General features: G+C 46.8%; 2 protein-coding genes, 1 long non-coding RNA gene and 1 pseudogene across 3 annotated transcripts; 1 reads left to right on the plus strand and 3 right to left on the minus strand.

The window, feature by feature from the left end:
- Positions 1-1,785: 1,785 nt before the first annotated feature.
- On the minus strand, positions 1,786-4,362 carry LOC119332082 (annotated as a pseudogene).
- A 2,869-nt stretch (positions 4,363-7,231) lies between these two features.
- LOC119334739 lies at positions 7,232-8,013 on the minus strand. The gene is made up of 3 exons (XR_005161521.1): positions 7,900-8,013; positions 7,646-7,745; positions 7,232-7,341 (listed from the first exon to the last, which is right to left on the minus strand). It is a non-coding gene; the product is annotated as an uncharacterized LOC119334739 (long non-coding RNA).
- LOC119334738 (protein CYCLOPS-like) lies at positions 7,902-12,463 on the plus strand. Its single transcript, XM_037607283.1, has 12 exons — positions 7,902-8,017; positions 8,306-8,545; positions 8,909-8,955; positions 9,364-9,501; positions 9,582-9,630; positions 9,720-9,772; positions 9,874-10,520; positions 10,692-10,738; positions 10,821-10,866; positions 11,065-11,113; positions 11,332-11,460; positions 11,558-12,463. The coding sequence occupies exons 2-12, from the start codon at positions 8,351-8,353 to the stop codon at positions 11,676-11,678; spliced, it is 1,521 nt and encodes a 506-aa protein (XP_037463180.1). The 5' UTR covers positions 7,902-8,017; positions 8,306-8,350; the 3' UTR covers positions 11,679-12,463.
- A 466-nt stretch (positions 12,464-12,929) lies between these two features.
- On the minus strand, positions 12,930-13,947 carry LOC119327433 (60S ribosomal protein L22-like). The gene has a single exon (XM_037600543.1). It carries the CDS (start codon positions 13,787-13,789, stop codon positions 13,076-13,078), a length of 714 nt encoding a protein of 237 aa, XP_037456440.1. The 5' UTR covers positions 13,790-13,947; the 3' UTR covers positions 12,930-13,075.
- Positions 13,948-17,809: the final 3,862 nt, after the last annotated feature.

Consider the following 17,809-nt stretch of genomic DNA (forward strand, 5'->3'; position numbering starts at 1 on the left):
TCTTTGTTGGGACGATTACTCATTGGGATACTTCTGTGAAAGTGCTACACTGCCCTGTTTGGTCTGCGGGTACCAGGCATGATATTTTTTGCCCCCTACTAATGAAGAAAAGCTATAAAAGAAAAAAATTATTCTAACAAACATGATAATCTTTATGAATCAAGTGATGAAGATGATGCACTTGATGAGGCACTATTGAAGATGATTTTATTATGCTTACTATTTATTATGATGATCATGATTGGGGAGTTAATTATGATGCTTCTTGTGATATTGAGGATTTATTTGAGCTTTATGATGAGAATATTATTAATAATGTTTATAATACTTTTGAAAATTGATTTGGAGTAATATTTGTCACAAACCTGAAACTTAAGGGGCAGAAAGTGGAATTACTAAAATACTAGTATATCTAAAGCTGGAACAATCCATAAAATTTCTTAAGACCTCTGACACAACCTTGGTTAGAAAGTGGAACACATTGAGCGTCAGAAATTTCATGAAATGTTGACAAAGCAATATTCTATCAAAAACATTGACACTCATGTATGTACCCTGAAAAATAAACCACACAACACATTACACAGATCTATCATCCGCGGACGGATGAGTGGTCCACTCGTAGACCGATCTCTCTGTCCCGCGGCCAGGCCGGGGGCGGGTAGGCCGCTCAGCCAGAGCTGCTAGGCTCGGGCGCACCCGCGGAGGGCTCGGAGGCGGGCCCCTCGGCGGGCGAGACAGCCGAGGGCGCCGGCGACTCAGCCTCTTTCTCCTCTTTCGCGGCGGCCTTCTTGTCCTCCGTGACCACGTTGCGCGCCTGCGCGAACGGCGCCACCACGACGGCGGCCAGGAGGAGCGCGACGATGAAGAGGGCGCGAGCCATGTGGCTGGTTGGCTTGCTGGGTGCTTGGGAGCTGGAGGTGCCTTGGCGATGGATGCTTGTTTGCTTGCGCGGTCGTCGTGTGTAGCGTTTATATGCGGAGCACGCCGGCTATTCTTGGGGGGGCGGGCGAGGACGTCGCGATGCTCCGGCGGTGGTGGTGGCGACGGACGGTCGAGCGGCATGCGGCGTGGGTGGCGCGGAGCGGGCTTGGGGACGATTGCGGCTATTTTGGGAAGGCTTTCCCGTCTCCCTCGTTTTTGGGCGAGTCCGGCCGGCTGATCGTCGAACCAGGCTTCGTCGCGTTTCTTCAGCGTGCAGCTCTGCGTTCACTTCCTTGAGCGCCATCACTAGCTTCAGGTGCATGTTATCGGTTTCATAATTCAGGGACGAATTCCACACTTCGCAATTAATTAAGGAACGGAAAAGATACTTTTCTCTAAATTATATAGAGACCAGAAATGCATGTATCACATAAAAGATGAAACATATGGAGAAAAAGATTTACAATACGGGTAACATGCTTTTGCTCGATATATGGAACTGTGGCATACATTTCAAATGATGAAAACGTTTTCCCTGCCATAAAACAGGTAATTTCAACTATAAATACCCACACTTAAGACCAAATTAAAATTTCGCACAAAAAAAGAACTAGATCCTGGTCAATCAAATAGAAGGGATTAATCGGCCAAATGGTTCCTGTTCTCTTTTTGCCAGCCAAATGAATCTTGTCCTCGGTTGGGTTGCTTGATTGCATATAGATGGACAGATAGATCAACATGGATGCATGGATCCATAACACAGACATCTGGGCATCTGGCGGCAATATTGTTGGGTAGAGATGGACCAAATGATTCCTCTTCTCAGTTGGACCCAATTAGGATGAACAATCTTTGTGAGCATCAAAAGGAAATTGCTGATATTTATGATCCAAAAGGGGACAGAAACTCTGATTCCTCTTCTACAAAGACCAGAGTCCCAAGTGCCTACCTCCTAAGCCTATCTCTAAACAAATACAGGACATCAAACCCTGAGGCTACTTACCAAAATTCAGCCTATCCAGCATTGTTGCGTGTTGCTCAAGCGGTACAGAGATACTAATACACTCCTGTTCGACAAACATCGACAAAAACTACCGCATGCAAATCGTGCTACAACGGTCAGCAGGAAGCAAAGTGACGCCCGTAGTGCGGTGCACGCATTCTTCAGAGACTACCATTCTAGAGGATTTTGGACATGCTGCTCTAGCTGCCTACCCGTGCTACTGGTTGTCAACCTCATGGGATCATGGCTCAGTTCGGTACTGCCTCGCCTGCTGGCACCATTGTCACGCTGGAAGGGGCCTGCTGATCCTTACTTCTTGGTCGCCTTCTTGCCTCACCGCTGGTGCTTGCATCCCCAACGCGGCTTCTAGCCTGAGACAGAAGTTGCTTCCTTCGCAGCTTCGGGCTGGTGTGGCCGTCTCTCTCTATTGCTCGCAGAACAGCTTTCCGGAGCCTGGACTCCACCATTTCCCATGACACGAGCTTCTCTAGAACTGCAGAGACGTACTCAGCCCTTCGATTCTGCAGTCATGTAACAAGAACACACTAAGTAGCGGATATGGCAAGTATAACCACTAGAAATCATGAGCACCATTGACATCTAACCTCATAATCCAGGTAGTAGGCATGCTGTTCCCAAGACAGATAATTGGTTAGCAAAGTTACCTTTTATTAAGGAAATGCATGGAAAAGAATATGAAATGTGCATACGTACCTCCCAAACATCAATCGCAAGGAGTGGCTGCCAACAAGAATAGACAGATAAAAATATCAGATCACTGTCGAATATAATATGCATGGGAGAGACAACAGATTTTAAATAAAAATATTTTCTTGTCAAAGGAACAAATAACAAGAAACCATACAAAGCTTCAAGAATAAGTACATGGTATACACTGCATGATTATGTAGGGAAATACAGTTGCAGGTAAATACTCACAGAGTGGCCCCAGACAAGAGGATTGATAGCATTTGGAGACTTTGAGATGACCAGCCTACCATAGTTGTCAGATGGGATTGGGCTTTTTGACTTCACATGAGGTAACTTGCTCCCCTTGTCTGAACCAGTTACAAAGCAGAGTTCAGTCCAGCACATTCACACCACATGGAGCAAGTTTTGAATCTGGTACACGCAGCTAACAAATGTGGGTTTAAGCATCACTTACAAGAAAGCCAAACCCATCCAGAACCGAACTGAGTTAGCGCGGCATCCATGAATTGTTTGATCATGCCGTCATAGGATCCGAAGTCTCTGTTTATAAACTTCAGAAGCCGTTCGGGGGGCTTGCCTCCACCGCCAGGCTTCATCGATCGCCAGTAGAAATCATGGTTCCATACCTACATAACATGGCCCAAGAATTAGGGATCTCAAGCATACGCAAGCCACAAAGGATGGTTCGAAACAGCATGGAATGCTACCTGTGCGGCATGGAAGAAGGGAGCGTGGGGTGGCTCCCTGCCCTCGTTGAACGAGGCAAGCATCATCTGCCCAATCGACATGCGCTCCCACTCGCTGCCGCCGATCATGCCGTTGAGCCTGTCCACGTGCATGTGCTGGTGAACTCCCCAGTGCTGCGCCACCGTCTCCTTGCTTATGTATGGCTCCAGAGCATCCTGCATTGCAACCCGTTGTCCGTCACCCCGTTCCCGGCACCAATGTTTGTGAATCATTACTTCTGTACTTACTGAAGGATAAGGGAGAGGCTGCTGCTTTATCCAGGCAACTGAATCAGCGTTGTCAGGGTTCAAGGACTCCAGCACATCGGCGCCATCGCCGATGGCATCGGCGGCTTGGTCCGCAGCGGCATCAGCAGAAACATTCGCCGTATCATCCTCGGTCACCACATTCGCCTCGCCGGCACAGCGAGTTATGTGGCAATTCCATCTCCCACGGCTATCTCCCTAGTCACATATGTAAATACAGTCACTACACCGCACCAAAATCAAACCAAACATCTACAGAAGCTGGAAAGGACTACTGAAATCTAGAATGGTGGCACGATACATTCTAATCTAGGCACAGAGCTGTTGTAACTCCAACACAGAAGTTCATTTCTGTAACTGAAACCAAAGGACGAAAATGACAGTAATCTTGTTCTTAGAGTGTCGAGAAGAATCGAACGAGGGGTCATGACAGTAATATAATCAAGATGAGGAGCATGGGGGGAGGGGGGAAGCAACGAGAGCTGGCCGGGTGCGGAGCTTACCCTGGCGCCTCCTCTCCGTGGGAAGGTGAGGCGGCGCAGCCTCCCACGCTGCGGGGAGTCGCCGCCGTCGCGGAGGAGGAAGGGGGCCGAGCTGGAGGCGGGGAGAGCGAGGGAGAGGGGGCGGCCTCCCACCCCTGCCGGCGCGGCGAACACCATGGACGGTCGCGAGCTTGGGGAGAGGAGGAGGTGACTGACCGAGAGTGGGGGAAGGAGCAGAGGAGGGGATAGGGGTTTGGGTTTGGGTTGTGGACTGTTGTTGCTTCTCGGTGGGCTCAGATGGGCCTGAAGCCGTGGCATAGGACAGAAAACAGTGCCAAACGCAGTCCATTACGGCCCAGCGAACAAAATTCTCAGCTGAAGGCGTAATTCCAAGTCTCCGCTTTATCCACTCTTTAGCGGGAAAAATAAAACGCCGGCGCCCAGCTTCAGCAAGATTGAAGACTTTTTAACAATCCAATTTGATTCCTTTGCCTGTTCTTGCATCTCGCCTGCTGCTCTGAAGATTTCTCCAGCCAGCAAGCCATGGGAACCCTTTCTGCAACAAGATTTCTTCAACCGTCCCGGGTCATCGGCGGCGAAGCGCGTCCGTGATCCGTCAGTGCGCCGGCAGGGGTCGGCCGCCGGCGGTCACAGCGACGTGCGCCAGCTATAATAAACATACACAGCACAGCCCAGCCCAGGCTTCGCTTTCAAACAGACGGCGCCCTTCCGCGGCCGCCACAGCATCGATCGCCGCCGCCGATGACGCGGACGCGCCACCTAACGAAACATCGCAGTGAGTGTAACCATGTTATTACTTTCTTAGATAAAATGATACTTGTCAGCATAGAAACGTTTGATGTATTGGAGAAAAAAAATAATGCTTAGAAAGAATATTCCAAGAGAACCTATGGAAGATTTGTCTGATCTTTCTGTTGCGATTTTGCATTAGTATCGACCCTTTAGTCCCGGTTCAAGAACCGGGACTAAAGGCCCTTTTTCTACTAGTGTGGCTAACTGCCTATGGAATGATTTTGAGGGGCATAGGAAAATTCATGTAGCCAACTGGCCTCTAGTTGCTATGAAAAAAGATTATGAGGGTTTGGGTATCCCAAGCATCCATAACTTAAAACATTTATTTGCTAGGGGCCTGGGTTAAAAGGATATATGCTTAGAGAAGATAGAAGGGGAAAACTATTAAGCAGGTTTGGGATGGATCGATCTCATGCTCTCCTTTCAGAAGGACTTCTAATGATACTCATACTATGATGAGCCTGTGGTTTGACTTGGAAGCTATAGTTCATAGTATTGTCCTCTCTGAGGAGAGTGATTCCCTAGTCTGGCAATACGAGAGCTCTGGAGTCTCTTCCACTAGCTCTTTGCGTGCAGTAACCAATTATAGAGGTGTTACTCCTGTGTATATCCCTGTTATGTGGAAATAAGAGTAGCACCTCACATTCACATTTTCTCTGGCTTGTCTTCAACAACAGAATCATGACCAGAGATAACCTTTAGAAAGGAAAATGAGAAAGCCTGAGGCCAGTGTCCACACTGGCTTGCGAAGACTAGAGCGATGCCGAGCACGGAAGAAAGAGATGAAGAGCCCGGTCTCCACACTGGTCGCCGGCTGCCCCGCTGTCATGAAGCTGGTCATGGAATAACATGTCTGTAATAAGCACTAGTAGTTCCTGTGAATGTAATTTGCACAACTTGTGGACCTGGTTCCTTTTTTTTTTCTTTATAATAAGAAATCCATTTTAAACTGATTCTATTCCCTTGCCTGTTCTTCCATCGCCTGCACTGAAGATGTCTCCAGTCCAGCCAGACATGAGAAACTTCCCTCGCCTGCTGCTCCGATGAGTTCTCCAGCCACCCATGACTCATGAGAAGCTTTCTCAGACGAGATTTCTTCAACTGTCCCGGGTCATCGGCGGCGAAGCGCGTCCGTCAGTGCGCCGGCGTTCACAATGATGGGGGCCAGCTATAATTAACAAACATACATAGACGAGGTTTCGCTTTCAAACACACGGCGCTCTTCTGCGTCCGCCGCGGCATCAATCACCGAGGAAGCCAACGCGCCACCTAATGAAACATCACCGTCAGTGATGGATGTACCTGGACTGGAGGGACGGTCAAGGCAGATCTTTGGTCAGAAACTCTTCTTCTCTAAACGGTAATGAGGCCGTTGAGGTCAGTGTCAGACTATCAACGCAATTATACTTTTTACTTTGACAGTGAGTGTAACCATGTTATTACTTTCTTCTGCACCAGTTAACACTCTCGCAGTTGATTTTAAAACATGCGATTTGCAGGGGGTTTCCTACAACCCAATCGTCAATGAAATGATGATGTATGCATTACAACATCAGGGAGATTTTCAAATTTTTAGAGTTGAATTAGTTAGTAGTGACAAGAGTTGTTTTACCTTGTAGGCCTGTGATGAGATCCTGGGGAATGGCCATCCACTTCTTGCAAATCTTGCATTATATTATGTCAGCATGGATCATCAATGAGTCATTGATATTGTCACCCCCACCTAGCAACAAATTAGTACTCCCTCTCTCCCAAAATAAGTGTCTCAACTTTGTACTAACTCTAGTACAAAGTTGTACTAAGGTTGAGACACTTATTTTGGGACAGAGTGAGTATTATATTAAACCACTGGGGAAATTAAGAATGCAGTTGTACTACTAACCATAGAAAGGTTTGATATGTTGGAGAAAAATATAGTGCTTAGAAAGAATATTCCCAAAGCACCAATACAAGATTTGTCTGATCTTTGTGTTGCAATTTTTGGTTCATACTTGCCTGATGTAAGCCTTCTAGGGTACACCTGCTCTTCAGAGGCCAGTTCTTCCACTGATGAGACAAAATGAGAAGAATGGAATCTTTGGCTGAACTTTGTATTCCAGTTTTTCTTATCTGTTCTTGCATCACTTGCTCAGAAGATTTCTCCAGCGGTAAGAAATTTTCTGCGAAAAGATTTCTTCAATCATCCCGGGCCGTTGGCGGCGAAGCGCGGCCGTGCGCCGGCAGGGTCGGCTGCCAGCGATCACAACAATGGACAACAGCTATTATAAACATAGGTGAAGTCTGTTTCAATGATACTCTTCTGCAGCCGCCACGGCATCGATCACCGGTGACACTGGCACGCCACCTAAAGAAGCCTCGCCATCAATGATGAACGAATCTGGATGGATGGTCGATAGAGAACTTGGTCAAAGCCCTCCTGTAAATGGCAATGGGGCCATTAAGGTCAGTATCAGTGTAATATCATACTTTTACTTTGACAGTGAGCGTAACCATGTTATTACTTTCTTCTGCACCGGTTAATATGTCTGCAGTTAATTTTAAAACAGGCAATTTGCAAGGCGTCTGCTGATTACCCACCCAATCATACAGTTGTGATTTAGTTAGTAGTTAGTAGCAACAATAAGTAATTGACAGTGGCAGCAGAAATGTCCAGAAGGCCATCGCCGTCAAGGCGCCAACCAACACGCATCAACGACTAAACAAGATGAGAGTTGTTTTACCTTGTAAGCCTGTGATGAGATCCTGGGGACTGGCCATCCACTTCTTGCAAATCCTGCATTATATTATGTCAGCATGCGTCATCCTTCATGCTGTCACCCCCTGGCAGCAAATTGCTATTTTATTAAACCATTTGGGGAAAAGAAAATTAAGAACACAATGATAATACTAATCATAGAAACGTTTGATGACTTGGGAGAAAAAACTATCACTTAAAAAGAATATTCCAAGAGCACCTATAGAAGATTTGTCTGACCTTTGTGTTGCAATTTTGCAGACCATGGTCAAAAGAGCATCCATTTGAAATCGCGTGCAGTTTCCGTGTTCATACCCGCCTGATGTAAGCCTCCTAGGGTACACCTGTTCTTCGACGGGTAAGCAGACAAATTCTACAGAGCCCAGTTCTTTCCACTGATGAGACAAAAATGAGAAGGATGGAATCTTTGCCTCTGACTGCAGGGAAGATACCCCAATCAGTTAGTTTAGTGTCAGGCTATCGCAGTTTTTAAATTAGCCTAGTGTCTTGTGTGCCTGAGTTCTTCTGCCAAGTACCGTTTCTTAGTTTAATGAGTGTTTTAGGTGGGATTCTATTTTACAATATCTTATTTGTTCCACATAACAAGTGCACTAGTACTAAAGACAGCTTTTAGGAACTATTTCAGTCAATCATCAGCAGAGGTGAGGTGAGGTGAGCTGAGGAGGAGTTCATGGAGATGGAGGGCCGGGGTCTGTCTGACCTGTTCAGGAACACCAGCGAGGAGATCTTCCTCAAGGCGGTGATGGAGAACTCGATCGGAGTGGCAGCACCGCCGAGCATGGAGATGATGGGGTTCAGAAACATGACACAGAGCTTCAGAGAAGACAGCGAGGAGTTGTTCAACAGCTGGCTGATGAATGGAGAGGCAAGAATTCTGAGAGTTTCAAGCACTTTCTTTTACTTTTCATTTGCTTTGTGTTCTTTCTGGTATCTCTTTTGGGGTTTTCGGATTGTAAGACCAGCATCATCTTGACGCTTTCTCCTTTTGAGAAAAAAAAAGTTGAAGTTTCCTGCCAGTTTTTCCTCTCTGTGCATGCAAAGTGAAACCTATATCATGTTGAAGAAAATTTCTTAGACTAATGAAGATCACTCGCTAGTCATTTATTGTTTAATATTACATAAAAAAAATTCTAGGATTGTTTTGGAGTTAATGATTATGATTTACTATGCCAGGTTGATCTTTTTGCTTGAAATCTATCACCTAAAGTTCTTGATTCTTTATTCGCAGATTCCAGGCTTTAGTCACCTGAATAATCGGCCTCGACAACCATCTAGGTATGATGCTGATAAAGAGTGCAGGGTTAATTGTATTGGGTGATATGTGAGTTGATGAATAAATAACTGTGTTACAAAAAGTGAAAATTATATAATCAATTTCAGCAACTGAATATGTTACAAAGGCTTTGCAAAAGTAGCTGAATCAAGAGAAAGTACATAACCTTAGGCACCCAAATCTTACACGCGTCAATACAGGAAGCACCTATAAGAAGATAATACAAACACAAGCAATGGTTAGGAATCACACGTTAGTCATCCTTCGTTGTGATTATGCATGTCCATGGAGCTTCTTTCTTCTATCTAGCATGTAAATGATGCTGAACTTTGCACCGAGAGACATTAGCATGGCACTGCCTGTCGAAACTGACGGTTAGTGCTACATCATAACAATTTATATTTATGCAGGTTGTCATCAGAGGCAGGTGCCTTTCCTAATCAACAACATGACATTGCTCGACAAAATTTTCTCGCCGACAACTTGATCCCTGAGAATTGTGCAGTTCCTCCTGAATACACGAATAACCATAACCAGCAACCACTCAAGTAATGTATCTTATGAACCAGCATCACCTTATAGTCAGGGATTTATGCAATCTCCAACTTATTTGTTTATCATACACCAGGAATGCAGCAGAGAAAGGGATGCAAGCCAGTGATCTACTTTTGGCAAAGGTTAGCTATCTCATCACCCAGTTACTTGATTATTACAGCTACATGGATAATATTCTAATGGATAAAAGGCGGTATTTGTTCATAAGCAGACCTGGTTTCACTGCACTCAACCAATGACTAGAAGCAGATCTTCAGAACTGAGGCATGAATTGAATCACCAATTACATGTGCATTATTACCTTCTGTAGCACAACTTTATGATTCTTCATTCCATTATTTCTCAAACCCAGCCATCTTTTGCAGGAGGCGATATGCTGCAATGCAAAGTAATGTGTCACCAATAACTACAGGAACTATGAGAGCAGCAAACCAATTGAGATTAGATTTTACCAACACAAATGCAGCAAATAGTACCCCAATGGGCAGCACTCCACTTCAGACTTCGACATTTGTATCTCCTTCATGTTCATCGACTTCCCCCTTGGACAATCCTCATATGCTTGCACAAGATACTGTTACATCAGTGGTGAGCATGCTCAAGGATACGCTCGAGCGTAAGAAGCTCAGTAGCCCTGCCAACAGAGACATGCCACATGGCAACCCTTTTGGGTTTTACGACAACCAGCAGTTTCAACACAACATTCTTGGAGGAACAGATATGTTCCCCTTGGTGACCAATGGACATGTTCAGGACTCCCTGATGCTTCCTGAAGTCGAGAGGCCCACAGAACCAAATGCTGAGAACTTTGTTGCCCCCGCAAGCCAGATTTGGATCAGTGCAGCGTCTCGTGAACCTTCACAGAGTGGATCGTCTAATGCTCTGACGGCTCAGTCAGCCGGTTTTGAAGTATGTGATGAGCTACGTCCTATGGGGCAATCATTGTCTATGTGTGAGAGCACTAGGAAAAATGTTGCAAATGGAACAGCTGACTGCAGATCAAACAGCAAAGGTACTTCAATTATACACTTATTGCCAAGCTATATCTTGCCACATAAATGATCATCTATTAGGCAGTACAATGGATGTCAAATATTTCTTGGGATCTACTGTATTTTAGAATTGTCGTTATCATTGTGCCATGGGTGAATAACACTGAATGTATAATGTCAACAATGTGCAGATTACAGAGAGAAGGTACTAAAAGATAATTTGAAGGATGAAAGAAAGGTAATACCTGATTCATATTTCAGAAATGTCGAAAAATTCCTCTCATGACATATGCTAATCTGTTCATTTTACTCATTGACAGAGAGTGGCCCTGACACGAATGGGATCCATCTCATCAGAACAAGCAGGTAAATGAAACAGCAAGATGTTCTTTTTGGCACCAAATCTTCGGCATTTATATGATGACTGTAAAAAGTTCTTTTTAGGCACATGTTTGTAGATTAGATGAAACATAGGGCTATTGAAAGATAATATGCTCCACCTTGCGTAGTGCTACGTCATCTGCTATTTAATCACTGAAAGCTCTAACTTGTTAACTTTTGCAGTTGATAGAGGAGATCCTACGAAGAAACGCAGGGTTGAGCGCACACGCAAGTATGTCTATGCAATTTGGTTATACTTATTATACATTTAATCTATATGTAATATTATTTCCTGCTGACATGACTGATTACCAAAAGGCAAGAACCAATTTAAGGCATGTGCCCCTATCCAAATGACTCCTCTTAATCAAAGTTCTATATACTTCATTGACCATTCCATATTGAACACCAGAACCTCGATCATGTTATTAATGACTTCTTATGGTTCAGAATGGCAGAAGCAAAGGAAAGAAGTTCGACCCCGGTAATACCAACTGACATGCAAGCGGTCCTCAAGCGCTGCGAAAACCTAGAGAAGGAGGTCAGGTCACTAAAGCTTAACTTGTCATTCATGAACCGGTGAGTACAATCTCAAATCACATTGCTGGCATGATTTCACTAGCCTGGTTTTTACTTCAGATTGCCCAATTATCCCAAATGTCTGATCTAATTGCAGGAAGGATTCAGAACAGACGAAGCAGATCGAGGATCTTCAGAAGCAAAACGAGGACATGGTGGAAGAGAAGGAGAGGCTGATAGAGGAGATCGAACGAATGGCCTCCGACTCCACGGCATGATCGCCTAGCCCTTCCGGCTTTATAAACTAATAGCAGTGGACTTGGAAAGAGTCCCTGCTCACTAGATACAGATATACACCCAATTATAGTTGATGGTCTGAATGTACCATTCTTTTCGTTCTATGTTCCTATTGTAATCTTTAACATGTACTAGTATCAACAAGAACTGATTGGTAATTGCATCTTAATCCAGATTGCAATTCATATGGTAGTAGTTTCAACTGATCAAAGAAAATGTTACTAGAAGTGGCATCAAACATAAGCAAGAAACACGAGATTTTCATATCTCAGCACCAACAACAGATTGGGAATTGCATTTGAATTCAGTTTGCAATTCAGATGATAGCTTCAGCTGAACTGATAAATAAAATGGAAGAAACAGCATCGAACACTTTCAGATCTTCGGTACAGGAACTACTATATTATTTCAGGGTTAATCAGACAATACTTAAGGGATTTGATAGAAATAGAAAGAAACATGGCATTACTTAGTTCCAACATTTCGATGAACACACAGCAATGCATCTCCAAGACCACAACTCATTACAGCAACTGTTATTTTAGGAAGATTTTCATATCTCAGTACAGGAACAATTGTTTCAGGATATTTCAGGTTTGATTAGGCATATTTCTGGAGGGATTTGATTCTTATACATGGCATTACTTTTCATTCCAGCATTTCAACAAACATACGGCATCTCAAAGATCACACCTCAATCGCTGGATCAACCAATCTGACACACCAAGAACTGGAATTGCACATGGAACGAACACCATCAGTGCTTCTGACCTGGGAAAACATAAATGTTACTAGACATAGCATCAAACATAAGCAATAAAAGGAACACTTTCAGATCTCAGTTAGCAACAACAGATAGGGAATTGCACTTGAATTCATTTTGCAAATCACATCATAGCTTCAGTTGAACTGATAAACAAAATGTAAGAAACAGCATCGAACACTTTCAGAACTCAGTAGAGGAACTGCTAAATTATTTCAGGGTTTCCCTTCAATAACATATTGTTTCAGGGTTGATCAGACGATGCTTGAGGGACTTGATTCAGATATAGAAAGAAAACATTACATTACGTTTGAAAGAGATTAAGAGAACACGCAGCAATCAGTCGCATCTCCAGACCACACTCAATACAGAAATTGCTATTTTAGGAAGATTTTTCAGACATCAGTACAGGAACTATATTTCAGGATAACTCAGGTTTGATCAGACACATTTTGAGGGATTTGATTCATACATAGAGACATGAAACTAGATTCCATTCAAGCATTTCAACGAACACACAGCATACTGCATCTCCGAGATCATACCACAATCGCTAGAGCCACCGATCTGACGAACCAAGAACAGGGATTGCAAATGGAAACGAGCACCTATCCATCAGTGCTTCGACCTCGGCGAGGTCCTCCTTGCCGCCGGCGCCTCAGCAGCCTTCCTCTTCGGTGAGGTCCTCGCCGCAGCCCCAGCCGCCGGCGCCACCGCCTTCCTCTTCAGCGACTTCTTCGCCGGTGCCTCAGCGGCCGGAGCAGGAGCATCAGCCTTCTTCCTCAGCGGCTTCTTCTTCGCGCCGCCCTCCAGCTGCGCGGCGGCTATGCGGTCGAACTCGTCGGAGAGCTTCCTGACGCGCTTCCTCTTGGCGGCGGCGGCGATGGTGACGAGCGGCACCCCCTCGCCCTCGGACTCACCGGACTCGGAGTCCTCGTCGTAATCCACCACCTCGCGCCGCATCGCCTTCTCCTGGGCCGCGACCTCCGCCTCGTCCTCGGAGTCGTCGTCGTCGGAGCCGAGCGCGTCGTCGAGGGTGGCAGGGGCGGGCCCGTGCCCCGCAGCGCGGACCTTGGACTTGGCGGACTTGGCGGAGACCCAAGCGTCGCGGCGCGCGGTGCGGCGGAGCTTGACGAGGTTGCCCTCGATGCGGCCCTGCAGGCGGAGGCGCTTGGCGCCGAGCCCGCCCATGGACCAGTGCGCGTCGCGCGCCCAGCAGAGGAGCGCGTCGGTGACGGGCGCCGGCGGGTCGACGCGGTCGCCGGGGAAGACGCGCGGGCGCGGGAGGCCGCCGCCGTAGAACCTGCCGGGGCCGAGCGCGACCACCATGGTGACTTGAGATCGGGCTGGCTGAACTGTCTTCTTCCTCGGCCTGATACTCCGGCGATCTCTCTGCTGCTCTGTGGATCTGGGTGAAGGTGGGGAGTTGAGGATTGCGGCGGTGAGGATGGATGAGAGAGAGAGAGGGGCCGGCGAGGGCGTTTATAGGTGGAAGAAGAGGCGCGCATGGCAGGAAATGGAGCAGAGAGAGGGGGGGTTTGGCGCCAAGAAAATGGCGGTAAAATAATTTGGCGCGGCGGTGGGGAAATGGAAATGGCGGGATGCGGGAGCAGACCTGACCAAACGGGCCGGGCCGGCCCATTGTAATCATGCCTGGCAATCGGGCCGGCCCGTGCCGTGCCGTGCTGGCCCGTGTGCTGCAGCCTGCAGTCCAGGCACGGCCCAACTGGTAATCGGGCCGGCCCGCCAGCACACCAGGCACGCTGGCCCGCCTACTGTTTGGCCTATTGGGCATTTGTTTTTGACCTATTTTTTCCTACTGGGCCAGTATTTGGCCATATAGAGATATATACAAAAAATAAAAAAAAGGATAATCTTGCCGTGTCGTGCCGGCCCGTGTGCTCAGCCTAGCAGCCCAAGCACGGCCCAGGGCGTTCTGCATGCCGGGCAAGGCACATTTACCCCGTGTCGTGCCTGGCCCATGGTGGGTCGTGTTGGTGTGCTCGTGGGCTGGCCTAATTGGCTTGACCCGTTTGGCCAGCTATATGCGGGAGCCCCATTCTGCTTGCCAGGCCGTTCCATCCTCAATCATGTTTATGCGACTGGGCCCTGCTTGAGAAGTTTCCTAACCCATCCATCTCTCTTTGTGTGTGTGTGCGCGCGCGCATAGGTGGGGCCGCTGTTGTATCTTTGTTTTTATCCAAGTCATGTATTCATTTATGGTAGACAAAAAATCATTTACCTTTATATTTTAGTTTTAAAAACATAATTACTACATAAACTTGTCCCGGTGAGAATAGAGTCATATAAGAAGAACTTAAAAATCGACTAAAGTTGGAGAGGGCACGTCCTACACGCATGGTCATATAAACCTATTTAAAAAAATGCATTCTAAACACGTTTTAAAATGTCAAAAAAAATTCGAAAGAAATTTTCACTCATGCATCTTCAAAACATGTGTGCGCGGCACAAAGTTTTGTGAGAAAAATCTATTTCTATTTTGCCTCCACAAAAGTAACAAATTCCAGTGCTTCTAAAAAGCGTTTCATGACACGTTTTTTTTTATTTTTTGCACAAACCAAAAAAAAAGTTATTTTTCTTACATAACTTTTTTTGTGTGCATATAGATGTTGGGGATCGTAGCAGAAATTTAAAATTTTCTACGCATCATCTATATCAATCTATGGAGTAATCTAGCAACGAGGGGAAGGAGAGTGCATCTACATACCCTTGTAGATCGCTAAGCGGAAGCGTTGCAAGAACGCGGATGAAGGAGTCGTACTCGCAGCGATTCAGATCGCGGTTGATTCCGATCTAGGCGCCGAACAACAGCGCCTCCGCGTTCAACACACGTGCAGCCCGGTGACGTCTCCTACACCTTGATCCAGCAAGGGCAGAAGGAGAGGTCGGGGAAGACTCCGTCCAGCAGCAGCACGACGGCGTGGTGGTGGTGGAGGAGCGCGGGACTCCAGCAGGGCTTCGCCAAGCACTACGAGAGACGAGGAGGGAGAGGGATAGGGCTGCGCCAACAGGGAGATCAAATCGTGTGTTGGGCTGCCCCTTTGCCTCCACTATATACAGGGGGAGAGGGAGGGCTACGCCCCCACCTAGGGTTCCCACCCCAAGGGGTGCGGCAGCCCTAGATCCCATCTAGGATGGCGGCCACAAGGGGGAGAGGGGGAGGCACACCTGGGGTGGGCCTTAGGGCCCATCTGCCCTAGGGTTTGTCCCCCTCCCCTCTTGGAGGCACCTTGGGCCTTGGTGGGAGGCGCCCCAGCCCACCTAGGGGCTGGTCCCTTCCCACTATTGGCCCATGTATGCCTCCGGGGGCCGTGGCCCCTCCAGTGGACCCCCAAACCCCTCCGGTGGTCCCGGTACACTACCGGTGATGCCCGGAACACTTCCGGTGGCCAAAACCATACTTCCTATATATTAATCTTTACCTCCGGACCATTCTGGAACTCCTCGTGACGTCCGTGATCTCATCCGGGACTCCGAACAACATTCGATAACCGCGTACATACTTTCCCTATAACCCTAGCGTCATCGAACCTTAAGTGTGTAGACCCTACGGGTTCGGGAGTCATGCAGACATGGCCGAGACAACTCTCCGGTCAATAACCAACAGCGGGATCTGGATACCCATGTTGGCTCCCACATGCTCCACGATGATCTCATCGGATGAACCACGATGTCAAGGATTCAATCAATCCCGTATACAATTCCCTTTGTCTAGCGGTATAGTACTTGCCCGAGATTCGATCGTCGGTATCCCGATACCTTGTTCAATCTCGTTACCGGCAAGTCTCTTTACTCGTTTCGTAACATATCATCCAGTGATCAACTCCTTGGTCACATTATACACATTATGATGATGTCCTACCGAGTGGGCCCAGAGATACCTCTCCGTTTACACGGAGTGACAAATCCCAGTCTCGATTCGTGCCAACCCAACAGACGCTTTCGGAGATACCCGTAGTGCACCTTTATAGCCACCCAGTTACGTTGTGACGTTTGGCACACCCAAAGCACTCCTACGGTATCCGGGAGTTGCACAATCTCATGGTCTAAGGAAATGATACTTGACATTAGAAAAGCTTTAGCAAACGAACTACACGATCTTGTGCTAGGCTTAGGATTGGGTCTTGTCCATCACATCATTCTCCTAATGATGTGATCCCGTTATCAACGACATCCAATGTCCATGGTCAGGAAACCGTAACCATCTGTTGATCAACGAGCTAGTCAACTAGAGGCTTACTAGGGACATGGTGTTGTCTATGTATCCACACATGTATCTGAGTTTCCTATCAATACAATTCTAGCATGGATAATAAACGATTATCATGAACAATGAAATATAATATAATAATAACTAATTTATTATTGCCTCTAGGGCATATTTCCAACAGTCTCCCACTTGCACTAGAGTCAATAATCTAGTTCACATCGCCATGTGATTAACACTCACAGGTCACATCGCCATGTGACCAACATCCAAAGAGTTTACTAGAGTCACTAATCTAGTTCACATCACTATGTGATTAATACTCAATGAGTTTTGGGTTTGATCATGTTATGCTTGTGAGAGAGGTTGTAGTCAACGGGTCTTGCCATATTCAGATCCCTATGTATTTCACAAAACTTTAGGTCATATCGTAGATGCTGCTACCACGTTCCACTTGGAGCTATTCCAAATTGTTGCTCCATTATACGTATCCGGTATCTCTACTCAGAGCTATCCGGATACATGTTAAGCTTGCATCGACGTAACTCTTTACGTTGAACTCTTTATCACCTCCATAACCGAGAAATATTTCCTTATTCCTCTAAGGACAATTTTGACCGCTATTGTTGGGGAACGCAGTAATTTCAAAAAAATTCCTACGCACACGCAAGATCATGGTGATGCATAGCAATGAGAGGGGAGAGTATGATCTACGTACCCTTGTAGATCGCAACGGAAGCGTTGACACAACGTAGAGGAAGTAGTCGTACGTCTTCTTCCCGATCCGACCGATCCAAGCACCGTTACTCCGGCACCTCCGAGTTCTTAGCACACGTACAGCTCGATGACGATCCCCGGGCTCCGATCCAGCAAAGCGTCGGGGAGGAGTTCCGTCAGCACGACGGCGTGGTGACTATCTTGATGTTCTACCGTCGTAGGGCTTCGCCTAAGCACCGCTACAATATGATCGAGGTGGAATATGGTGGCAGGGGGCACCGCACACGGCTAAGGAACGATCTCAAGGATCAACTTATGTGTCTAGGGGTGCCCCCTGCCTCCGTATATAAAGGATCCAAGGGGAGGGGCTGGCCGGCCAAAGGGGGGCGCGCCAGGAGAGTCCT

This window comes from Triticum dicoccoides, chromosome 7A, assembly GCF_002162155.2.
Source record: "Triticum dicoccoides isolate Atlit2015 ecotype Zavitan chromosome 7A, WEW_v2.0, whole genome shotgun sequence".
Classification (NCBI taxonomy): Eukaryota; Viridiplantae; Streptophyta; class Magnoliopsida; order Poales; family Poaceae; genus Triticum; species Triticum dicoccoides.

Bases quoted from the DNA above. Each gene is read 5' to 3' on its own strand.
- LOC119334738 (XM_037607283.1), top strand. From the start codon at position 8,351: ATGGAGATGGAGGGCCGGGGTCTGTCTGACCTGTTCAGGAACACCAGC. The intron at 9,773-9,873 runs GCATGAATTGAA...CATCTTTTGCAG, and splicing joins AGCAGATCTTCAGAACTGAG to GAGGCGATATGCTGCAATGC. The intron at 11,461-11,557 runs GTGAGTACAATC...ATCTAATTGCAG, and splicing joins AACTTGTCATTCATGAACCG to GAAGGATTCAGAACAGACGA.
- LOC119327433 (XM_037600543.1), bottom strand. From the start codon at position 13,789: ATGGTGGTCGCGCTCGGCCCCGGCAGGTTCTACGGCGGCGGCCTCCCG.